Source organism: Mastigoproctus giganteus, chromosome 7, assembly GCF_048544385.1.
Source record: "Mastigoproctus giganteus isolate SK-2022 chromosome 7, ASM4854438v1, whole genome shotgun sequence".
Taxonomy (NCBI): domain Eukaryota; kingdom Metazoa; phylum Arthropoda; class Arachnida; order Uropygi; family Thelyphonidae; genus Mastigoproctus; species Mastigoproctus giganteus.
Genome location: NC_143581.1, coordinates 180,904,129 through 180,931,139, shown reverse-complemented (window position 1 = coordinate 180,931,139; position 27,011 = coordinate 180,904,129). Strand labels below are relative to the sequence as shown.

Below are 27,011 nucleotides of genomic sequence, written 5' to 3'. Positions count from 1 at the left end.
AGTTTATTTATTTTATGCCTTTTGCCGATGCCTTTTTGAAAAATAAATTTGTATATGTAATACATTATAGAATTTTTCGACTTCTAAATTGTTTTATCATCTCCATATTGTTCAAATTGAGATAGAATTTGAAATTGTACGCGAACCGGAGCGAGCCAAAAACCAAACAACAGGAGCTGATATATTTGAAAAAGTTGAAAAATGCTTAACAAGATATAATTTACAATGGAACAAAATGAATAACAACTGACGTTATTCATTTTGTTCACGGAGCACCAAGTTTGACAGGTAAAAATGTTGGAGTGTTAAAGAAAATTCAGGATAAAATTTGTGAAAATTATCCTGATTATAATTTAATTACAATTCATTGTATGATACATCAACAAGTATTATGTAAAAATGTGTTAAAAGTTGAACATGTCACATCTTTTGTTATTAAACTAGTAAATTTAATACTATTGAGGGGCCCGAAACACAGATAATTCGTTAATTTTCTTCAAGATATTGAATCCGAGTACACAGATATTCCTTATCATAGCCAAATTCGATGGTTTAGCTTAGGAAAAGTTCTCCGGCAAGTATGGGATCTTAAAGATGATATCATTCTATTTTTAAAACTGAAAAATATTATGGACTTTCCTGAATTAACTGATAATGACTGGATTTGTGATTTTGTGTTTACCCTGGACATTGTGAAACACTTAAATACTTTCAACACTGTGTTACAAGGGAAAAATTTATACGCCCATGATATGGTAAAAAGTTTGAATGGATTTCAAATAAAACTCCAGTTGTTCCTTCGACATTTATTGATTAACAAGGTAGACCACTTTCCAACCATGAAGTTGCTGAAGATCCCGGAAAATAAATTTGAAAAATATTGTGAAATTATCAACGCTTTTCACGAAGATTTGGCGACTTCCGAAAAATTGAGACAAGTTTGGCAATAGTGTGCCACCCATTTTCAATAGAAGTTGATGGTGCATGGAGTGAACTACAACTGCAGATTATAGATCTGCAGTGTGATACCGATTTAAGGGAATTGCACCGCCGTGAGGAAATCTGTAAATTTTACAATACTCTTAATTCGGACAAATTCGATGAACTTAAAGATTTTGCCCGAAAAATGTTGGTTATTTTTGGATCAACCTACATATGTGCACAAACATTTTCCATCATGAATCTAAATAAAAATTCTTTACGATCAAGCATCACCGATGAACATTTACAAGCAGTTTTAAGAATCTCAACTACAAAATTAACACCTGAAATTAAAAAAAATGTTAAAAGATGTAAAACAATTCCATTCATCTCATTAAATTCTTGATTGGTAGAGAATAATTTTTTTTTATGTTATATTTCTTCTTCATGATGACAAATAATATATATCTAAAAATAGTATTTTACATGTGGCCCGCCTTCTTTTTTAATTCCTAATGTGGCCCTTCAGCCAAAACGTTTGCCCAGGCTTGGTTTACATGCAAGTATACATTCGCTTGTTCTTATGGGTGCCTCTGCAGCCAGGTGGGAAGGAGCAGCAGTGCTTAGCACATGCTTCTTGATTAGACTGGGGTTTGAGCCCGTCACCACCAAATACGGAGGATCCGGAAAGGTCAGGGAATGACCACCACATATTCCTGGAGCAATATGGCCTTCGTTGCTAATGCTCCTAAAAACCAAATAACAAACAAACTTTAGCATTACCATTAGTAGAGGCATATGATGCAAGAAAGCAAGCTTATGCAGCATCAGCCAAAAAAAAAAAAAAAACCTCTTCAACTTCACCCCTCCGTTCGTTCGAAATACCTGTCCAGCTGAGCCTTAAATTTATTTAGGCTATCAACTTCCACAACAAGGGATGGAAGTCTGTTCCACCGACCAACTACACGATGGCTAAAGGCAAATTTCCGCACATCTATCCTACATCTGTCTTTCCTCAATTTGAATTTATGCCCTCTCAGGTGATTATTCTGAGCAAGAGGCAGTATCCCATCAGCATTGAGCATGCTCAAACCATTCAAGGCTTTGTACACCTCTATCAGATCACCTCGCTGGTGCCTAGTCTCCAGACACTGTAATTTGCAAAACTTAAGCATTTCTTTGTAAGAGCAACCCTTCGTTCCGTTCACTAACCTTGTTGCCCTTCTCTGTACTCGTTCCAGCAGCTCTACATCCTTCTTGAAATGAGGCCTCCAGACCTGTATATAGTACTCAAGGTGCGGCCTGATCATTGCCTTATACAAGGGAATAATCACCTCCCTATCCCTGCTAGAAAAATTCCTGTATATCATTGATAAGACACCATGAGCTACTCTTGCAGCCCGTCTGCACTGCTCAGAGAACTTCATATCTGCCTGCACAATTACCCCCAGGTCCTTTTCATTCTCTACCACTGTCAGAGTAGTACCACAGAGTTGATACATTGCTCTGGGGTTGCTGTTTCCCATATGTAGTACTTTACATTTGTCAATGTTAAACTTCATTTGCCACTTCTCAGCCCATCTGCTCAACCTTTCCAGATCCTGTTGCAGCAGCATAGCATCAGTAGCGTCCTTAACAACCCTGCCAACCTTTGTATCGTCTACAAACTTGGACATTAAGATTGATATACCATCATCAATATTATTTATAAACACAGAAAACAACAATGGACCCAACACCGAACCCTGAGGGACCCCACTAATAACACTAGTCCACGATGAGCAGTGTCCATTAATTACCACTCTCTCTGTCTTCTGCCACTCAACCATCCCTTTATCCATAGCAACAATTTGCCACCAATGCCACTCTGCTCCAATTTGTGCAGCAGTCTTCCATGTGCAACAGTATCAAAAGCCTTCCTAAGATCCAAATATATAATATCAAAGTTATCCCCTGCATCCAATTCTTTTGTGACTACATCATAGTATCCAATATAATTGGTCAGGCAAGACCTTCCCTTAACAAAACCATGCTGTGTCTGAGCTATAATTGAATTCTTGTCAAGATGATCCTGCAGTGCTTCTTTAACCAGTGCTTCCATTAATTTTCGTGGAATAAAGTTAAACTCACAGGTCTATAATTACTTGTCAGCCTTTGATCCTCCTTTGTGAATTGGGGTTACATTTGCACTTCTCCAGTCTGTGGGTACCTCCCCTGAGTCCAAGGAAGCTCTCATAATTATGGCTAACGGATTGCTTACTTCCTTTGCTGCCTCCTTTAATATAACTGGATAGATCCCATCCACCCCATGTGCCTTTCTTGTATTTATCTTCAACAATTTCTCATCCACTTTACTCTCAATTATTACAAGATCATCTAGCTCACTACCAGTGTTTACTTCATCTATGGCATTCCCTTTCCTGAATAACTCCTCATGTGTGAATGTAGATGCAAAATATTGATTTAGTTTGTTAACTACCTGAGCAGGATCATGAACAGTTGAACCATCGATATCAAGTGGACCAATCTGATTCATCCCCTTCCTTCTAGAGTTTACATAAGTTAAGAACTCCTTGCTGTTTTTCTTTGCATCCCTTGCCAAAGATTTCTCGTAATCTGCCTTTGCCTGCCTAACCTGCTTTGTAACTTGGTTACAGATCAACTTATATCTATCATAGGCTTCTGTGTCACATTACATAATTTATATGTATCCCATGCATTTTTCTTCTCTGGCATATGTCTCATTAGTTCATCTGACATCCATTTAGGCCTGAACCTTGAACAATATTTCTTAGTTGGTATGTAAAGCCTAGTAGCTTCCAAGATAAGTTCTTTGAATGTTTCCCATTTTGAGTTTGCTGTTGGTAACATCAGTTGGTCCCACTGTATAGAATTTAAATACTGTCTCAGACCATCGTAGTTGCCTTTACGAAAGCAGTAACCCTTCCTGTTACCCCTGATGGTAGTTACCTCCTTGAGTAAATCCCACTTCAGCACACTGTGATCACTGCCACCTAGTGGTTCCTGTATCTGCAGATTCTTAATGCATGAAGAATCACTACTGATAATCAAATCAAGAGTATTGCTCCCTCTAGTTGCCTCCCGAACATGCTGATTTAGAAAACAGTCATCCAATAAATCCACAAAAGCCTTGCTAGTGTGTGAGTGCCCAACCCACAAATTCCAGTCAATATCTGGGAAATTAAAAATCCCCCATTATAAAACACTCTGATTTACTGGCCCACTCTATTTCCCTGTACAGTTTCTTATTATACTCATCAGAGTCATTAGGCCTATAGCACACTCCTACCCTCAATTTTGATCCCACCAATGCTTATGTCACAACAAATTGATTCAACACTGCACTGTCCAGGGATGTCGACTGGCTTCACTTCCTTGGATTTTATGTGTTTCTTAACTAATAGCATAACCCCTCGTCCCTTTCTATTCTGTCTATCCTTTCTGTAGATGTTGTACTCTCCAAATTCCAGTTCTGGATTACACTTGGTCGTCGACTTATGACCTATGCGACTTACGATCGGCCGCACTTACGACCACAAAAAAAATAATAAATAAATAAATTAATAATAAATTAGGAAATCACTACTGGTGACACCCACAACCCAGGTGAGGAGGCACATCGATGACGGGAGGCCTGAAGACAGCACCAGGCACATACACCCAGTCGCTTTCAAGTATCTGTTGCATGTGGTGTATTAATTAAAATTCTACTGAAATACACATAAAATGTTTAGTAAAAGGAAAATGACTTCATCTACATATACGCCAGCTAAAAAGTCAAGGAAAACTATTGATTTAGAGTGTAAAATGAAAATTATCCAGCAGTATGAAGGCGGAGAAAAATAAAAGATTATAAAAATAAATCATAAAGATGATAAAAAGATTAGAAAGGTTAAAAAATACTGTTAATAAATATATGGCCGACATACGACCAGATCGACTTACGACCTGTCAGTCAGAACGGAAGTCGGTTATAAGTCGACGACCAACTGTACTTATATTTGTGTGACACCACGTCTCTGATATCCCAACGATATATTCCCCTTTGATGCTTTGAGCAATACCTCAAATTCATCAAATATATTTACCAAACTCCTAGAATTGGTGTACATGCAAGTATACATGCACTTGTTCTTACTCTTAGTTACCCTAGCACAGCCAATGTATTTATTTGTTCCATGATGTCTCCCATGATGAAACAACTCTTGAAGTCCCCAGCAATGTGCCCTCTAGGCTACTGCTTGTTAGAATAGAAGCAGTGGAAGTATCACTCTCACCTCTGCCTCTGGCTACTGTTAATCTTTTAATCTGTGAATCCCCCCCAAGCTAGCAGTTTTCCGACCCATCTAACACTGGCTCGATAGTATCAGCAAATATTCTTGCATCCTTTCTATTTAAGTGTATCTCATCCCTGTAGAAGCAGTCTCTCCTATTAGCAAGCACACACTACCCTGAAAAAAAAAAAATTCTACCCCATGAGCCTTGCACAATCTCTCCAGGTTCAAATTGAATAGTATTAGCCACATGGTGCAAGGAAGCCATGGCTTATGCTACATCAGCCAAAAAAAAATAGTAAATAAATTAAAAATAATGACAAAATAAAATAACAAAAAATACATAAAATAAAATAATAAGAATAAAAACAAATTAATTATAATAAGAAGAAAATTAAAAATAATAAAAATTAATAAGAGAAAAGGAAACGGACAACCTATGCATTTCCCTCCTCTCTTAGGTAATTATCCAGCTGACCTTGGAATTTCCCCTGACTATCAGCCTTTACCACCCATGTAGGTAACTTATTCCAGTAATTTGTAACTTGTTGGCTAAAATAAAACTTCCTCCAATCCAGTCTAAACAACTCCCCCTGTAACTTGAAATTATGGCCCTTAAACACCTCAATCAAGTCCCCTCTAAGGTGCCTAGTTTTCAAGCTCTCCAACCCACGTATTCGAAGTCTTTCCTCATAGGGGACACCCTTTTGCCAATCACACCATGCGAGTTACCCATCTTTGGACTCTTTCAAGAAGAACAATGTCTTTCTTTAGGTGTGGTCTCCATACTTGAACACAGTGTTCTAAGTGTGGTCTAACAATAACTTATATAATGGGATTATGGCATCCTTATCTATACTAGCAATTGTTCGATAAATCATTGATAGGACACCATGGGCCTTCCTTGCAAACAGTCTGTGATGCTCAGAGAACTTCATATCTGACCCTAATACCCAAGTCCCTTTCCTCCACTACCGGCTTTAGTTAATTTCTGCCAAGTGTATAAGTTATTTTTGGGTTACTGTTCCCCAGGTGCAATACCTTACACTTTGCTGGATTAAAGCATAGCTGCCATTTTTCTGACCATCTCTGAAGTCTAGCTAGGTCATTCTGAAGAAGCTCTGCTTGGTGGCAATCATTAACTACTCTACCAGTCTTTACATCACACCCTCTTAACTACTCTAACAATTTAGACATCACACCCTCTATCCCTTCATCAATATCATTTATGAACAGGGGCTCACATCTGGTGAGTATTGGCTTGTCACACCCAGGGACTTTAGCTGGATATCATCATTCCTTTCTTTCTTGGTGATTCCCTTCTACTTCAGACTCTTGTTCTCTCTCTCTCTCTCTCTCTCTCTCTCTCTCTCTCTCAGGATAATTCTGATTTTTTTTTGGCTGGTGCAGCATAAACCTCAGGCTTCCTTGCACCATATAGCTAATAATAATAATAATCAAAAACAACAGTGGTCCTAATACTGATCCTTGGTGAATCCCACTTCTTACATCAACCGAATCTGAGGAATAACCATTTATCACAACCCTCTGCCTCCTCCCCAGAAGCTATCCAACTACAGATTTTCAGTGTGATACCAACCTGTTCCAGCTTATAAAGTAACTGCTCATTTGGGACTGAGTCAAATGCTTTGCTGAAATCCAAATAAACAATGTTGAAATTATTCCCTAAAGTTCAGCTCTTGAGTGACCCTGTCAAAATAGCTAAATAGATTAGTTAAACATGATTTTTCCCTTTCCAAAACCATGTTGAGTATCCTTCAGAATTCCATTTCTATCTATGTGATCCTGAATCCCTTGATCATAGTCTCCACGATTTTCCCTACTACTGAAGTTAGACTAACTGGCCAGTAATTTTCCACTTCACTCTTAGAACTGCGATTGGCAAGGCTCTCATCATATACTCCCTCCTATCGTGTCTGGAGAGAATTGCAGACACTTTCAAATTTAACCCTAGCTCGTGACTTTTTTCAATATTGATCTGTACTTGTTAAGTAAATCTGCAGGTCTCTTAAGGTTATTAGTGCCAACGTGTACAACAATATCACCTTTTGTGCCCTTAAAAGATGACATCTGCTGTACAATGTCATCAACTTTTGCCCCCTGGTAGACATACCCTGGTCCTGTTCCACCTATCCTTTTTGCATAATATATTCCCCCACTCCCTGATAGTAGTCACCAACAATAACTAGTTCCTGTGGGACCAGCACATTCCGCCCTGGAGATTGACGCTATGTTTCCTGATGCACAGGAGTGAGCTCTGATATTGAGTTAGAGAGCAGAGAGCTTGATGATATACTTTGATTTCAGGAAAGCTTTTGATACTGTTGCACACAAAAGACTTCTGTATAGACTGAAGCAATGTGGCATTAAGGACAAGTTGCTGCTATGGTTAAAGGATGGTTGAGTGTGAGAAGACAGTGAGTGGTAATCGGTGGACACTACTCATTGTGGACTAACGTTATTAGTGAATTCCCCTCTCCCCATTTTTGGTGTTGGGCCCATTGTTGTTTTATATATTTATCAGTGATATTGATGAGGGTATATCAGGCTTAAGGTTTGAGTTTGCAGATAATATGAAGGTTGGCAGGGTTGTTAATAACAGAAGGGAAACCAACAGGATCTAGAAAAGTTGAACGTATGGACTGAGAGGTGGAAACTGAAGTTTAACATTGACAAATGCAAAGTACTGCTAATGGTAGTAGTAACCCCACAGTAACTTACCAACTGTGTGATAATATACTCGGGTAGTGGAGATTGAAAAGGACTTGGGGTAACTTTGTAGTCAGATATGAAGTTTTTTGACAGTGCAGACAGGCTGCCAGAGCAGCTCATATGGTCTTGTCAGTGATATACAGGAATTTTGCTAGCAGGGAAAGGAGGTGATTATCCTTTTGTATAATGCAATGGTCAGATCACACCTTGAGTACTGCACACAGGTCTGGAGGTCTCATTTTATGAATGATGTATAGCTGCTGGAATGAGTACAGAGATGGGCAATGAGATTGCCCATCTCTCTACTCATTCCAGCAGCTATACAGAGATGGGCAATGAGATTGGTGACAGGAACAAAAGATTTGTTCTTAGATTGAGCACCTCCAAGGAAATCTGATTAAGCTATATAAGGCCTTGAATGGTTTGAGTAAGTGCTCTGATGAGATTCTTCCTCTTGTTCAGATTATGCACTTCAAGGGGCATAAATTCAAATCCAGGAAAAATGGTTGCAGAATAGCTGTGCAGAAATTTGCCTTAAAGCAGCGAGTGGTTTACTGCTGGAAGAATCTGCCATCTGTCATTGTGGAAGTAGATAGATAGCTTAAATGAATTCAAAGAACTAGACAAAAGATGGAGGGAATAGATAGGTGAAATGGGAATTGTTTTTTTGTTGATGTTGTATAAGCTGATTTTTTTGCATCATATGCCTCTACTAATGCTAAGAAGGTGATTATCCATTTGTGCAAGGTTATGATTAGGCATCTTGAGTATTGTATGCAGATGCAGGTCTGGAGGCCTCATTTTAGGAAGGATCTAGATCTGCTGGAACAGTTGCAGAGAAGGGCAACCAATTTTTGAAGGGGACAAAGTGTGCTCTTACCCATAAAGGCTACAAATTGCAGCTCCTGGAGACTAGGCACCTGCAGGGTTATCTGATTGAGTTTGTATGTCCTTAAATGGATTCAATAAGGTGAATGTGAATGGCATTCTTTTCCTTGCTAAGACTATCAAGAATTGTTGGAGAGATATGTGGAAGCTTGCCTTCAGCCAGTGGACTGTTGATTGTTGTAACAGGCTTCCATCTGTTGTTGTTGAAGTGGATGGTTTGAATAAATTTAACGAAGAACTAGACAAACCCTTGGAGGATGTGGATGGAGGAAGTGTGCAGTGTTTATTTCTTTGTTTTTTTTTTTTTTTTTTTTTTTGTTGATGCTATATAAGCTTGCTTTCTTGCATCATTTGCATCTACTTCTAAATCCCCTGATAAACATTCTTATCACAAGAGAACAACTCATAAATGCCATCACCTCTCTATCAAACGTTAACTTCTGGATAAGATAATGTGCCTCAGTTCCTTCTTAAATATCCAAGCCCTTTTATCATAAATGTCTTTCTGAATATTTATAATGGCATTCTGAAAGAAAACTACTTTTCTGCTCAGTGGAGTGTATATGCAGCTTTTGAGACAGTCTCTAGCTTTCTCTACCTCTATGAGAAATACTATCTAATCAAAGGCAATGTACTTCTCTTCTTAAGATCTCTTCTGTCCAATACAATTCTTTACCTTAAAGTCGGTAAGCCTACAATCAATTTTTAAAGTACCACTGGAGTCCAACAAAATAGCATACTTTCTGGCCTGCTGTTCACAGCCATCCTCATCCCATTCACTGTGCTATGCAGATATAAAAATTTTAACAGAAGTACACAAAACAGATAACCACCAACAAATTACTGGAGCCGTGAATTTGAAACTCCTGCATTCCGCCTGCTCAATATTTTTTAAACTATGATATGCAATAAATGCTTCAAAATCTGTAATGATGATCTTCTCAATGAACAATGAAGCCAAATCTACCACATCTTCCAGTACTGCTAAATGGTTCTTTAATCTTAAGGGTCTACCGCCACACAGATTTTGGAGTGATATTTGAACCAAAGCTCCAATTCCCCAGACATCTTGAAGCTCTTCATATCAAAATGTGTAGAATGAGATGGATAGCAATGCAGCATCTACTTCATGTTCGAGACTCTGCAACTTCCATCACTTGTCTGTAGGGTGATTCATCTCTCTGTCCTCTATGGCTCAGAGATCTGGGCTTCAGCGTCTGCATTCACATTCTGCACTATTCAGTCCAATGAATATTGGATGATCAGTAACCCAAAAGTTACTGCTACATATGGGTAGCAGTAACTTTTGGGTTACTGCTACCCATATGTGGTACTTTGCATTTGCCAATATTAAACTTCAGTTGCCACTTCTCAGCTCATCTACCTAACTTTTATAGATCCTGTTGCAGTAGCATGCTGTCTTTACTATCATTAACAACCCTGCCAACCTTTCATCTGGAAACTTGGACATTAAGCCTGATATGCCTTCATCGATATCATTCATAAATACACAAAACAACAATGGGCCCAGCACCGAATCCTGGGGGACTCCACTAATAACATTAGTCCACGTAGATCGGTGTCCATTTATTACCACTCTCTGCCATCTCCCACTCAACCATCCCTTTATCAATTGGTCATTGACATCCATTTAGTCCTTAATTCCATACCACTCCAATTTGTACAGCAGTCTTCCATGTGCAATAGTATCAAAATTCTTTCCTGAAATCTGAGTATATGATATCAAAATTATTTTTTGCATCCAGTTTCTTTGTCACCACATTGTGGTATCCAATCAAATTGGTCAGACAGACTTCCCTTAACAAACCCATTCTGTGTCAGAACGATTACTGCAGTCTTGTCTAGGTGATCCTGCATCACTTCTTTAACCAGTGACTCCATTATTTTCCCCAGAACAGAAGTTAAACTAACAGGTCTATAATTATGTGTCACCCTTTGAACTGCCTTTGTGATTGAGGATACTTTACACATCTCCAGTCCATGGGGACCTCCCCTGAATATCAGGATGCTCTTATAATTATGGCTAAGGGCTTGCTTACTTCCCTCACTGCCTCCTTCAATATAACGGGATAGATTCCATCTGCCCCAGGCACCATTTTTATGTTTAACTTTAACAATTTCTCCTCCACTTTGCTGTCCATTATTACAAAATCACTTAGCTCCATGTTAGAGTTTAGTGTACTTCTGTCCTCCTTCTTTACACAATTCCTCATGTGTGAATGTAGATGCAAAATACTCATTCAGTTTGTCAGCTATCTGAGCAGGATCATCAAGAGTCGAACCGCCAACATGAAGTGGACCAATCTGATTTATTCCCTTCCTTTTAGAGTTTACATAAGTAAAGAAGTCTGTTTTCTTTGTATCCTTTGCCAAGGATTTCTCATAATCAGCTTTCGCTTGCCTAACCTCATTTGTGACTTTGATTACAGATTAGCTTATATCTGCCATAGGCTTCTGTGTCATCTGCTAATTTATATACATTATACATCCCACACATTTTTCTTCTCTGCCATGAGCCTCATTAGGTCTTCTGACATCCATTTAGTCCTAAATCTTGGAGTTTTGAATGACTTCAGCAAATTCAGTACTGATGGATTCTTTCTCTTGCTCAGACTAACCACAAAGGGAGCATAAATTCAAATTGAGGGAGAATAGTTGCATAATTGATGTGCAAATTTTCTTTTAGCCAACAGGTGGTTGATTGCTGGAACTGGCTACCATCTGTTGTTGTGGAAGTGGATAGATAGGTATAATTTCAAAGAACTAGACAAACTATGGGAAGGGATAGATAGGTATAATGGGATTTTTTTTTTTTTTTTTTTTTGGCTGATCCTGTATAAGATTGCTGTCTTGCATCATTTGCCACTGTTAATACTAATTCCTTGCTGTTCTTTGCATTTGTATCCTCTGTAGCCAAGGCTTCTCAGAATTTGCCTTAGCATGCTCAACTCCCTGAGTAACTTTATTATAGATTAATTTATATTTACAATAGGATTCACATTAATAACCTATGTAACAGAAAAGAAAGAGGCATTTCGTGCCTCTTTCTTTCTTTTCTGTTACTTAGGTTATTAGTTCTTTTGACATCCATTTTGGTTGATATATGCTGAACAAAATAGCTTTTGTTGGTATGAAAAGCTTAGTAGCTTCCAGAAAAACTTCTTTGATATTTCTCATTTAGCATTTTTATTTGTTAAAGTTACTATTTAGTCTTGATGAAAAGAAATTGTACAAGACCATTTTAGTTCCTCCCCTTATGATAAAAAATGTTCTCCCTTTGATAGTAGTTATTTCTTTAAACAGATCCACATTAATACACATTGATCACTGCTTATCAATGATTCTTTTATTTGAAAAATTTTAATATCTGATGAATCCTTATGAACAAGTAGATTGAGAATATATTTTTCCTTTGTGGCATTCTCTAACATGCTGATTTTGAAAGAAGTTATTCAGAAATGCTCTGATTTCAAATGAGCAACCAACCACAATTTCCAGTTAGTCCCTGGAAAATTAAAATTTCCTGTAGTACGTCATTCTGATTTGTTGGCCTACCCTATTTGTTCTGTAAAGTTGTTCATTATACTTATCACAGTCATTTGTATTATGATGTACTCCTAGTTTCATTTCCATTTTCCGATTATTTATATCACATCAGAACCACTCTATATAGTTATCTAGTTAGCTGTTTATTCCAAATTTATATGCTTGACAGTCATTGCTCTTCTCTAATGTCTATCCTTCTTATACTCAGTCAAGCTGACATGTGTAAGCCGAAAATGAAAAATTTTCCCTCTTCCATGGTGACTGTAATTTCTGTATAATAATTATAATATAGGAAAGAGAAGGTTTATATTAAAGGATCAAAAATTATTTTTTGATAAAATATGTATTTATTTTCTTGAAAGTAATGTTAGGTTTAATACATTAATATTTATTCTACTTATTTAAGTTATTTTATATATTGTTATTTTTAGATCAAACTCAGAAGTATACTGGAGTTGGAATTGCCATAGCAAAGTAAGTATTATGTATGCATACATTCTGCTGTTGGTTTTGTTTATTTTTAATCAATCATTTTGATATACTCATCAATTTTTTTTTTTTTTTTTTTTGTTTTTTAATTTAAAAGTTTGAAGAAAATAAGTATCTGTGGATCATTGTAAAAATTATATATGTTGAAAATTTAAAAATAAGCTGCAAATTAGGTTACTATAAATTTTTATTTATTACGTAATCAGTTTCATCCCACTATATACTTTGTGAGCTAAATAAATAGAATTAAAATTTTTCTGTAAATAACAGTTTTAAAAAGTGTGAAGTTTAGTGCACAGATACTGGCACAGTATTACCAGATTAACACTAAATGACATGCAGTGTTTAAAAATTAATCAGAATTTTTTTTGAAGTATTTTTTGAAAATATCACTGAACTCTCTTTATTTGCTACTGAACATTGATGTGAATGACGTCATTTGGCATCATTGGATTCATGAGATACTTTTACTGTCATCTGAGAGATAGAGGTCAGTTAGGTGGCGGCTGGAGATAGTGACAATCTGAATAACTAGCACACCTGCCTATAGTTTCTAACAAGGTGATGAAGTATTGGGCCTTTGAAATGAACATAAAATTCGTGTTGTATGCCACCTTACTTTACAATTGGGACCTTACATTTAGACCCCCACCATTACAATCTAAATGTAAATTCTTTTGGTATGACTGCTCACCTGTAACAGTTGTAGGAATTGAATAGGGAGATGTTTTGGAAGTGCAGCAACCAAGAGTCTTAATCCACATAGATGAAAAAGCTTGGTCTTTTGGGCTGGATTTTTTGTCCCCTCACAGTAGAAAAGCACTTTTGCGGTTTAATTGCTGAAGCTGCATCTGTATGGCTCTGTTGGGTAAGGTAAGTACTACAAGCCAGTACTTGCCTGAACTGAAGTTTTAAGGTATAGGTAGAAAGAACTCTCTATACCAAAAATTGTCTAGCTGGACACTGATGGAGAGGGAGGGAGAGATGGAAATCCTTCCCTAGTTCATTCCATGCTGGACATGGATGTATATTTGTGCGCAAATGCACTGTATACATTTACAGTAGTTAGTTGTGGAGGGTTTGCTATGGCAGGTGCAATGTTTTATTCTTTAATATTAGTTTAGTGAAACTTCCTATGAAAATAACATGCCTTCTGTTGACTGAGGTGATTTTGTATTAGCTTTTCTGCTACTTGCAGGAGACACTGGTTGCATAGATTTTGATTTTACTACAGGTATGAGTAGCTACTTTTCTGCCAACAAGACACAAGGAACTACCCAGCAGCTTAGTAGAAGCTGTACACTGCAAGCTGTTGGGTGTGCTGTTTCTTGCTTTGAGTTACTTTTTCCCGAGCCCTGAGTGTAACAGAGTTATTATTGATTACCGTAACCTCTTAAGTGATAAATGTATATTTTGATTGTATTTAATTTTGAGCAATTAAAGAAAAATACGTTGCACTAGACATACTTATCCGAAAGGGAAAAAAATCTTCCTTGTTTTTTTAATGATAATAACTTTACCATTTTCAGGCTCTAATCAGGTTGCTGGGCTTCACATGGTAAACTCAGCAACCTGACACCTTCACAGAGCCAGTGAAAGCATGAATATTAATAATATATATATAATACACACACACACACACATATATATATATATTTTTTTTTTTTTTTTTTTGAAAACCCCAAAGATAAGGTATTAGAACCTATGGTACTTAGCATCGTTTGTGGGTTGAAGGTTGAGAAGATGAAAGAAGACACTTGTTGATATTAGTCTTGAATTTCTGTAGATTGTAATTTTCAGAAAATGCTTATGGAGGGAGGATGTTCCAGAAAACATAAGTTAAAAGAATAATGGAGGAAGAAGAAAAATTTGATTTGAGAGTTTGAAGTTATAGTAAAAGGATGCTGGCTGGTTGGAGCACATATTCAGACTAGAGTGGAAGAGAGAGGGGAGTGGAATTAAAGCCATTTCACAAAAACAGAGCCAATGGAAGGATCTATAGAAAAGGCATGCAGCAGAAACAAACATCTATGAGAGAGAGAGAGAGAGAGAGAGAGAGAGAGAGAGAGAGAGAGAGAGAGAGAGAGAGAGAGAGAAAAAGAGAGAATGAATGGATAGACTTTGTAAGAGATGGGTCATTAAGAATGGAGCTTAGACATCTGAGAAAGGTTATGGGAGTAAAACAACAGATGTGGGAACAATATTCCATGGTAGGGCAGATTTGCTATAGTACAGAATGAGTAGCTGTTTAGAATAAAAGTAACGTTGAGAGCGAAAGATAAAATCAAGTTTTTGATGTGCAAACATCTTTAGTGGCACCTGCTACATTTTTGGACTGAAGCAAAACAAATTAGTAACAATTTTCTTAAGGAAATGATGCAAATGACATCACTTCCTAAATGGCTAATGATGCTAACTAAGTCACTAATGTTTATTTGGTAGAGTAAGTAGCAGGTGTGAGAATAAAACGTTACATTGTTCATACTAAGAGATGGAAATGATGCAAACGATGTCACTTAATAAATGATGCTAACTCAGTCACTAATGTTGATTTGGTATAGTAAGTAGTGGGTAGTAATATTATGCAAGAATAAAAGCTTCAAAGCCACCGAAGAAGCTTCCCTTGTTGAAAAAAGAATGAGTTCAAAAACAGAGAACGAAAAAAAAAAAAAATACAGTTTGATGAAATTTGATTCTTAAGGTTTTGATCAACATCAACCTTCTAAGTAGTGTAAGTAAGTAGTGGGTGTGAGCATAAGATGTTACATTGTTCATAACTTCGGTTCTAGCTGTTAGATTTTAACCTTCAAAATAAGCTTCCATCTTATAGATTGCAAACTGTTTTTTGTAATTGGGTACCATCATCTGGAGTGAGCAGTTAGAGAGAAAACTGGGTACACAATTACAATAAACAGTTTGCAATCCATAAGATGGAAGCTTATTTAGAAGACTTCTATGTTGAACGTGATCAAAAGTCTTTGAAATGTCAAGAGCAACCATTTGAAATTCACTTTGATGAGTTTTATCTGAGCAGATTTCCAAGAAGAAGGAAAAAGCACCGATGGAATAAGAAAGTGATAACACAGAACAGGAGTAAGCTCAGGAGCACAGGTTTTGAGAACAAGTGGAGAAATACCATCAGGATCTGGAGCTTTCTTCAAGATAGTTTAAAATTCTTTTGATGATGGAAGACCACAGAAGGCATTAAATGGAGTGTATTGGGAATGGTAGGAGGTGGTTTACAAAATCATCATTACAAGAGCTAGAAGAAAAGTAGCATGCTAGTAGATGAGTTTTATCTTAACTGAAATGGCAATAAAACCATCAGGTTACAACAAGTGGGAATAGAGATGGGCAAAAGATACAGCCATTAGCATTTGGCAAGAGACCAGAATGTGTGACTACCAATTGGACAAGAAACAAGTTTTCTACTCTTAATCCTTCCAAAATCCAGTTTGGACTGATTGGTATATGCTTTCCAATTGTTCCAAGCTTTGGTGTAGGCAAAAAATTTATCTGAAGATTTGGATGTTAGCCAGTTGGAATATGGAACATTCTTATCTTGAACAGGCTTAACACATTTATTGGAAAACCAAGATTTAGATAGAGGACAAGATTTTCACATGGAGTGTGGAATAAAGGATTTCATCACTACAAGAATAATTTCATTGATAGATCTGATCAGAAATTAACATCAGATTTAAAACTAATCCAACCAAGGAAAAGAAGATTATAAATCTCGCAGATCATCCCATTTTACATTCTTGTAATTCCAACCAACCTGAGGCCTTGAATGGCCCTGTGAGAAGAGACCATCACCAAGTTGTAATCTGAGGTGCTTATATGACCACTCCCCTTGACCATCTATTTGGAGTTGTTGTTTGTGAGAAAAAGATCAACGGTGTTGTCTGTGTGGTTAGGATTGTCTGGTATTCTGGCAGGTAAATGCACAATTCGTGCAAGTTCATTAGTAATTGCAAAATCCTCAGCATCTTGACCAGCTAGGTCCTTGTGACTAGAAAGAGGAAGCTAGCTGTTGTTGTGAACATTAAAATCGACCAAGGAAAATTATCTCACTGTTACGAAAGTTGAAATGAAGAAAGTCAAGTTTCAAAGAAAGGAAGTCAAAAGAGTTCCAAATTATTATTGGAATTGGGAGAATGATGAATTAACAGATGAATTTTATAGAGTGGGGTAGACAAATTTTAAGCCAGAGAAGATTGAAAAGAACACATTCCAAATTGCCATGTCTCTGATAGGGAATATCAAAATGGACATGTGCAGAAGTACCACTTTTGAAGCAAAAGGAATCATACAGTGAATAATTAGGACAACTGAGATGAATAGTGATTGAATTGGGATTGTGTCAAAAGTAAGTGGAGGTTTGTCAGACTATAAGTGGAAATGGACATCAATAAGATTGAAACTGAGACTACCTATATTTGTGAAATGAATTAAGTGTTTGGGAGGTTTAGATCTTTTCAAGATAAGTTAGTTATAATAGTTTGACTATTTGTGATGTATTCAGTAGTAAGAAAAAGTGAGGACATGATGTATGAAGTAATGAAATTTTGGAATATTCCTAGCTCCTTGACTTAACATGACCTCGACAATGCCCCCTACCAAACACACACAACTTGGACATCCTCCAGTCACTATCTGGCAGAGTAGAGGCAGTGAGATTATACACTAGCTGATTCAGATGCCTCCTTTAGAGTTACCAATTGGTTCTGTCCGGTGGACTATCTAGTAGCTAGACTGTGAACAATATTTTAGGCTGTACACTTAGAATGTAAGGAAGACTGGGTCTCGCCATGATGCCCATCATAACCTCAAAAGACATCAGTTATATTGCATTATAGAAGAAAAGGGAGGTTGCTAGAGCTTTGCTCTAGAGATTAAACATAGATTGAACCACTTCAAGCCGCCAATAAGCAAAGTAATGATAGACCTACCTCCATTAATGGCTTTAAAGAAGACCTTTATATGAATGGGAAAGCCCATATAACCAATATTTACACAACTACCTCAACATATCTGATTATACATGCCCAGCGAGAACAGAATAAAGGAAAAATGCCCATTTTCATCATTCAGAAAAGCCTAGAAGGAATAGCAGATATAGTCAGACCGCTCATTAATGAACTTCCACATAGCGAATTTTTTTATGTAACAAACTTTTTTTTGATTTCCTCTTGGTCATTACATTGAAAATAGTTTCCATATAACAAATTAATTTTGAGAGACCTGGGTACTCATTGTTCACACCTCTGACCTTTAGGCAATAGAACTGATGTTGTAGAAAGCACAAATTAAGAGCTAAAAGGATTAAGAATTAACCACTTTAGCTTTCGATAGCTAAAGGGTTTAATTCTTAAGGGCACTCCACAATTTAGTGTTGCCTGTAAAGCATGTACTGTGCCGAGAAATCGCTCTGGTCAACTGCTATCTGTGTCCACAGTCATTGGCAAAGATTAAGGAATATTCCCAACATGGACATTGGCTCTGGTCAGCCTGTTTTCTATTGTAAGCACCCTATTAGAGAATTAGGAGAGAGTGATTTTCCTTTATCCTGGAAATTCATCTGTTGTTTTGCAGAAATGAGTCATGCACACTTTCACTAAATTTCACCTGTCTCTGTATGGTAGACCAAGCTGTCCCTAAATCAGTTTTGTTTTAGTTGCTGTGCAAGTAACCTTGTGGTGCCTCCTTAGCCAGGTGGGCAGGAGCAGCAGTGCGTAGCACACGCTTCTTGATTAGACCGGGGTTTGAGCCTGTGACCACCAAATATGTAGGATGTGGAAAGGTCAGGGAATGACAACCGCATATCCCCAGAACAATATGGCCTTAGTTGCTAATGCTCCTAAAAACCAAATAACAAACAAGCAAGTAACCTTACAATGTCTGAGAGGAAATCCTTAGTGTAGTGGAAAAGGTGGAAGTGCTTCATAGTGTAGATTGCGGCGTTAAAAAAAAAGAAATTGCTTTAAAATTTGGTGTCCTCCCTGCCAGTAGCATGTCAACCATTCTGAAAAACCGTTTGAGAAAACAGGACCCAGTTGGAAGCGTGCAAAATTATGCTTGTATGAAGATGTAGATGAAGCCATTTTTAAGTGGGTGAAGTTGATTCGAGACCAAAACATGCCGATGTCAGGGCCATTAATGAAAGAAAAGGCTATGGAGTATGCATCTTTTTTTTGGGCATAAAATGTTCCAAGCCAGTCCTGGTTGGCTGGACAAATTTAAAAAGTGCCATGGCTTACTTGAAAAGTTATTTCTGGTGAAAGTGGGGTTGTAATTGAAGAAGACGGTACTCATTGGAAAGAAACAGTTTTGAAAAAATTATGAAATACGAGCCCAAAGACATATTCAACGTCGATGAAACAGGTCTATTTTTTAAATGTTTTCCAAACAAGACACTGACTTTTAAAGGTGATAAACGTGTAGGTGGTAAAAATAGTAAGGAGAGGATTACAGTCTTGGTTGGGGCTGATAATGAAAAACTGAATCTTTTGGTAATAGGCAGAAGTAAACAACCCTCGATGTTTCAAAGGAGTAAAGTTGTTAGAGTTGGACTACAACAATGAAGCTTGGATGACAAGTGAAATTTTGAACAGTGAATTTTAAATTTCAATAGAAAGATAACGAAAGGAAACAGAAAAATCGCTTTGTCAACAACTGCCTTGCCCACCTTCACTCGGTAATTTCGAAACTTACAAGTGTGAAGCTTGTTTTCTTCCTTCCAAATACCTTGTCTAAACTGCAGCCAATGGACCAAGGCATTATCAAGAATTTGAAAATGCACTACTGAAGGCGCACACTGAAAAAAATTATACTGAGAATAGAAACCAACCAACCTATAGATTCTGTTATAGATTTGTGGATGTGCATATCAGAGTTGGCAAAAGTTTGGAGTCAAGACGTGACGGAAACAACAATTAAGAATTGTTTCACAAATGCAGGTTTTACTGAAACACCAATTAATAGCAATGAGAGGGATGAACTGCTACAAGACACTGAGCAATCTTGGGAAGAACTCCAAGCTCGAGGTTTGATCAGTGGAGAAATTCTTGAATTTTTAGGAGTTGATAACGATGTCATAGTAGCTGAATATCTGAGTGACTCCAACATTTTGGAGAGTATTCAAAGAACTAATGAGAACATCGACAATGAGTTGTATGATATGTTGGCAGCATTTAAAACTTTGCGTCGAGGCCTTCAGTGTGAAGAAAATGTGCCAGAAAATATATTTAAGTGCTTAAACAAATGCAAACATTTGTATGAACAATGTAAAGTAAAATCCAGTGTACAACAAAAAATAATGAAATTTTTCACGAAATAATTCTTAAAAGTTTACTAATATATTGTGCTCATCATGTAAGTAGTCATTTCTTAATGTGTGTGTGTGTATTAATAAATTAATTGTTTTAAAATGTTAGAAAATTTTTTTATTCCCACTTATTTCTGATTTATTTCCCATATTTTGCTGTATTTCTGAGTTGAATTACAGTATTTTTCATTGATGAAAAGGTCATATTTCTTTATAATGAAATTTCTGTATAACAAATTTTTTCAAGCGAATGATCGATTTCGTTATGTGGAGGTCCGATTGTACTTCTAAAACAGCAAAATGTCTTATCAGCTGACATTTTAAGAGAGAAAGTAGAATAGGATATTCAGAGAAATTGTTGCAAGTTTCTTTATTTGTTGACTAACTTTCTGGCAATCACTCATAAAACACTGAACTGCTTAAGAGCAGTACTGGATGTCCATATTAGAGAGAAGGGTTATCAGAGAATTCAGAGACCAGTGAGTTAATAAAGTCTCCATTAAGAGAGAAGGAAATTTCATGTCTAGCAGAGATCTTACAATGGTATTGAACACCCCTCAAGCACCAGCTAGTGTAGAAATAGAATATCTAAATGCCAAATGATGACATATGAGGTGCTACCCAAAAGTTCCCGAAATGTATTTATAAAATAAATTAGACTCACCCCGGGTCTTATTTGCCACGTCGCCTTCGAAGTAGTCCCCTTTAGAGTGTAAACACTGATCCCAGCACTCCTCCCATAATTTGAATGCATCCTGAAAGTTCTTCGTCATAGTGTTTGTCACTGCCTGTGATTCGGTTTGGATATCCTCTACCCTGTCAAATCTTCGACCCTTCAGCTTGATTTTCATTCTTGGAAAGAGGAAGAAGTCGCAGAGGTATAAGTTTGCCAAATAAGGGAGAGGGGATGATTGTCATGTTGTTGGATGCCAAAAACTGTGCCACAGCGAGAGATGTGTGGGCTGGCACGTTGTCACGATGGATCCAGTTCTTTGTGCACCACTTCTCTGGACATTTCCTCCTGAAGGCTTCCCTTAACCGCCTCAGGACATTGCAGTAGAACATTGCATTGACAGTCTAGCCAGGAGGGATGAATTCCTTATGGATAATCCTGTCAATGTTCAAAAAACAGATCAGCATGGACTTCACATTGCTCCTCACTTGTCGGCTTTCTTCAGTCAGAGCGAAGACGGGCATTCCATTCGGATGATTGTTGCTTGGTTTCTGGGTCATACCCATATACCCAACTCTCGTCACCAGTGACGACCGTAGAAAGGAAGTTTGGATCACTCCTGGTCCATTTTGGAAGATCTCTGCTAACTTCCATGTGATGCTGCTTTTGATCTTCACTCAGTAACCGTGTCATGAACTTGGCTTTAATTCTTCTTATGTTCAACTCGTCTGACAAAATCTGCTGACACGTGCTATATGATAGGCCTACAATGCCACAGATGTCATGGATGGTCTGCCTGCAGCCTTCATGAATCACTACCCTAACTTTTGCAACATTTTTTGGGGTGGTGCTCGATGATGGACACCCAGAGCGATGTTGTCATCAACCATTTTTAAAATGGTTAAACCAGTAGTAGGTCCTAAAGCATTGTCACCAAAAGGTTGTTTCAACTTCTTATGGGTTTCTGCTGCTGTATCGTTAAGAAGGAAACAAAATTTGATGTAAGCACATTGCTCTCTCACATCAGCCATCGCAACAATCGCAAACTACATGAAACACACTGCCAAAGAACTGCACATAAATATTCAATGATTCTATTCAGCTCAACGCCACGTGGCACACTGATTCACAAAGGATGTATGCAGTGTTACCTAGTGCTATAAGTATGTACTAGACAGTTCCCGTGCAACATTCAAATTTTGGGAATGTTTGGGTAGCACCTCGTATATCTGTAACCAAACACATTGTTTCACATTGCAAAAATATGTTCATTTTCAGACTGCTTGCAGTGGTTCAATGACCTGAGCATGATGTGGATCATGAGAACAGAATACACAGCTGATATATCTAAATTGTAATGGGGGGGGGGGCAGACATTCAACATATTCAGCCTTATACTTCTGTATTACGAAGAACGTAATACAGAAGTATAAGGCTGAACATAACTCTACTTATCTTGATAAGCAGTATTATGTTTAGTCAGAAAGAGCAAAGAAAGCTGTACAGCCATTCATAACAAAGAGATAGTAAAATAGTAATACTCATAGTATTTGCCATATAGTGCAAGGAAGCCACAGTGTTGTGCTGTCCTGGCAAAAAAAAAAAACACCAAGTACATAAGAAAATCCAAATTACATCCTTCCTTCCTTCCTCAGTGCCTCCACTGCCAGGTGGGCAGGAGCAGCAGTGTGTAGCAAACACTTCTTGATTAGACCAGGGTTCGAGCCCGTGACCACCATATACGGAGGATGCGGAAAGGTCAGGGAATGACCACTGCATATCCCCGGAGCAATATGGCCTTAGTTGCTAATGTTCCTAAAAACCAAATAAGAAACCTTCCTTCCTCACACAGGTAATTATCCAGTTGGCATTTGAATTTGTTCAAACTGTCAACCTCAACTACCTGTGAGGGCAACTTGAGCCAGCAATCAACAACTCACTGGCTAAAGAAAACTTCCCACAATCTAATCTAAACCTCAACCTATAATTTGAATTTAATGACCCCTAGCCTTATAAACTCAATCAGGTCACCTCTGAGGTGCTTGGTTGCCAAGCTCTGTAGCCAACACAGAGTCTGATTATGTGGGCTAAAAATTGCTATCCTACATTGGGAAAAGAAGGCTACTATTCACACTAAGGTGGCAAGGGGTAAAATAACAGAACTAGATTTCTGGGATCATTGCTCTCATTTGATTCCTCACCCTTATTTTTGGTCATCAGCACAACTATTAAGTTGCTCCAACCATAACCAGCTAGCATTTCCTGATAGAGTCTTGCTTAAGCAAACTGCCTTCACTCCAAGAGATTGACAGGGACCTTCAAGGTGTGGTAGACAACAAAAAATACAGACAGCAAATCCTTATTAAACTAAAAATCTAAAATACCATATCCCATCTAGTTGTACCTTTCCTGCCTAACAGTGGCACTATGACCAACAGTCTTGGTTTCTCATCCCCACTCAATGTTATCAGGCCTACCACAAATGTTCCCTTTAGAAGCCCATTCACCCAGATCGACCACATTCATCATGGCATATCATCGCATCTAATCCATGACCCATAGTGACATCTCATGAATTTGCATTTGTAGCAGCATTCTAGTATGGGTCATGAATTAGATGTGACTCCACTGTGGCATTGGTAATCTTTCTATGCATATAACTGGAACCTATCTGAACCTCCCACTGTTACAGATATTATTCAAAAGTGGAAGACTAGGTGAACCTCAATGAAAAAAAGGTCTGAATGACCTCCAAAACTCATGGAATGTATCTAGTGGACCATAAAGACCCAATATATTGTCTGAAGGAAAATTGCTCTTCAGCAATGGAATAAGTCTAAGAGGCTACAGGAAAATCCATCAGTATGTCAAATATTTTTATGGACCTGCATAACTTGGAATTTAGTGGTTGTAACAGCTGGACATAAGCCCATTATTACAATAAACAATGTGAAATGGTGTTTGGAGTGATGCTCCCACATTCCTAGTCTTTACAGAAAGTTATGAGTTAAGGATTTTTGAATTTCACTGCAGTGTTTTATTTCTGGAGATTGCCTGGTGAGTACTTCCTGTTGGTGTATATAATCTCTGCTCTGAAGTTTTGAGGCAACCTGATGGTATGCTGTTTCAGCTGGTTTAGGCTTAGTCCACTGATGGTAATGACTGAAGTCTGTGACCTACTTTAAAATTCTGGATAATTATGAACTACCTCCAGTGTGGCAGTACTGTGCAACAACACAATGTCATATAGTGAGGGTTATACTGGAATGGATTGTTGATAAAGATTTAAAAATCAGACTGGTCAGTTTGTATCTTGATCCTTATCGAACACTTTTTTGGTGAATTGAAGCACTGTATTAAGCTATGGATGGCCAAAATGGCCTTCTAAACTGCCTCTGGCAGCTGCATTGCAGAAGGAATGCAGGCAAATTCTGGCCTGGAAGTTGCTGAAAAGTATGTGCAGAATTGATGCAGGGTTGATGAGTCAACCGAAAGAGCAACTGGCTTTAGGACAGAATTCTCAACTATTGATCACCTTCACGTAATATCACAACTAATGGAGAAAGCAAATGAATATAAAACACCATTATGCCTGGCATTTGTGGATTATGAAAAGGCATTTGACTCCATACAGCATAAGGCAATGTTTCGGGCACTGGAAAGACAAGGCATAGATACCCCATATATTATGATTTTGAAGAAAATGTACGAGAACGCTACCTCCTTTATTAGACTAGACAAAGACAGTAATAAATTTAAAATTGAGAAAGGAGTTCGACAAGGAGACACATCTCCAAAGTTGTTTACTGCTGCCCTTGAGGAAGTTTTCAGAAGATTAGACTGTCACAGAAAGGTGTCGATGTGAATGGAGAGTACCTAAACCATTTACGATTTGCAGATGATATTGTGGTCGTAAGCCACAATCCCAAAGAATTAGAGGAAAATGTTAATCAGTTATTATGCAGAGTTAGTAAGGATTTTGGACTAAAGATGAATATGGCTAAAACAAAAATAATGATGAACAAGTATGCCACAGAAAGGGATATAATAATTGAAGGAGCAGTAATTGAAAAGATGGAGTCATATACTTATCTGGGACAAGTCAGCTATAATAATGATAAATGGCTGGAAGTCAAGAGAAGAATAAATTTTGGATGGATAGCATTCAGGAACTATAGTCGCATACCGAGGAGCAATATCCCAATTTGTCTGAAACGTAAAATAATGAACCAATGTATACTCCCACCATGACTTATGGAAGTGAAACTTGGGCACTCACCAAAAGAATGGAAGAGAAGCTGAGAACTACACAGCGAAGAATGGGACGAATTATATTGGGAATCAGACTGTTAGAAAAGAAGAGAAACACGTGGATTAGGCAGCAAACTCAAGTAAAGGACATTCTTATCAAAACTAAAGAACTAAAATGGTCTTGGGCAGGACACATAGCTCAAAGACACGATGACAGATGGACTAAGAAAATAACAGAATGGTACCTAAGAGGAGCTAGAAGAAAACCTGGAAGACAACAACGGAGATGGATAGATGAAATTCATGAGTTTGTGGGTTGTAAATGGATGGCCATTGCACAAAACAGAAGAAACTGGAAAGTTGCTGGAGAGGCCTTCATCCTGCAGTGGATTGAAAATGGCTGATGATGATGTGCAGAATTGAGGCTATCACACAGGGTGGCCATAATTGAAAATTGGTAAGCAGGACAACTTGAAACAAAATGTTTTGAAAATTGGTAAGTGGGACAACTTGAAACGAAATGTATAGTATAGCATTTTTTCCCTTCAAAAAGTAAAAGAAAAATATAAAATTACAATTAAAATGCATTTTTTTATCACTCAATCAATCATAGTATTTATTTGTTGTATGCTTGTTGTTAATATGTATTTGTCCTATATAAACTATAATATTATTTATTGCAGTTATTTTAAAAATAGCGAGGAGAACTACTTTTACTTTATATATTTTTCTTCAGATTTTTATAGTTTTAAAATTTCTTCTCCTTCCAAAGATTTTAAAAAGTTTTTAAATTCTGATCAGGACATATTATAGTTTTCTTTCACCATAAGTTTTGCGTCTAAATTTTCTAATAAAAGATGGTTTCTCTCTTTCCTCAAAGCAGTTTTCATTAAGCTCAAAACTCTTTCTGATTCCATTTGAACATTCCATTTGAATGTGATTATTGACTGTACTTTACGATATCTTTAATGATAATTACTGTTTTTTTATTTAATTTTCAAAATTACTTCACTTTAAGCAGTTTTTGTTAAGCTGAAAACTCTTTCTGATGAAGCATTTGAATGTGATTATTCATTGTACTTTACGATATCTTAAATGATAATTACTGTTTTTTTTTTATTTAATTTTCAAAATTACTTCACTTTAACAATTCAAAAAAAGGAAAATTCATTTCAGAATTATTTACTAAAATAATGTATGGCATAGATAAATTAATATGTTCTTGTTTATACTCCAGCACGACCACCAGGTCAGTCGAGTTTATAATAAATCAATCAATACAAATATTAATTGTATTTAGTAGTCACGGGCTTGAACCCCGGTCCACTCAAAGAGCGTGTGCTACTGCACTCGTACTCTTGACCACTCGGCTACGTCAGGCCTAGAAGGGCAACAAGATTAGTGAGAGGAAGAAAGGGGTGCTTTTACCAAGAAAGGCTTAAGTTCTGCAAATTGCAGTGCCTGAAGAGTAGGCACATGTGAGGTGATCTGATTGAGGTGTATAAGGCCTTGAATGGGTTGATTGAATGGGCTGTCCCTCAGAATCCCATCAGCTGAATGCTGAATGGGATTTTGAGGGATGGCCGGATTAAGGATGAAATAGGTGCCTGGCTGTATTTAAATTTGAGGCCTTTTTAACACACACACACACACACACACACACACACACACACACACACACACACACACACACACAAACACACACACACACACAGGAACTCCCCGACTTATGTAAGGGTGGCAATCCATGGAATGTTAAGTAAGTCCGATGTTACGTAAATCAGAATTTCCCCAGTGCTTGTTCAGCACTCGCAGCTGTGCTTGTTGAATTGATTGAATCCAAAAAGATATGTTGATGAATATG

General features: G+C 37.4%; 1 protein-coding gene across 1 annotated transcript in view; it reads left to right on the top strand.

Moving 5' to 3' along the window:
• The window catches only part of LOC150083372 (mitochondrial outer membrane protein SLC25A46-like), a 234,928-nt gene that overhangs the window by 9,180 nt on the left and 198,737 nt on the right, over positions 1–27,011 (top strand). Inside the window, exon 2 of the mRNA XM_090378488.1 lies at positions 12,836–12,878. Coding sequence (XP_090234614.1) covers positions 12,836–12,878 — 43 coding nt within the window. The remainder of the gene's footprint in view (positions 1–12,835; positions 12,879–27,011) is intronic.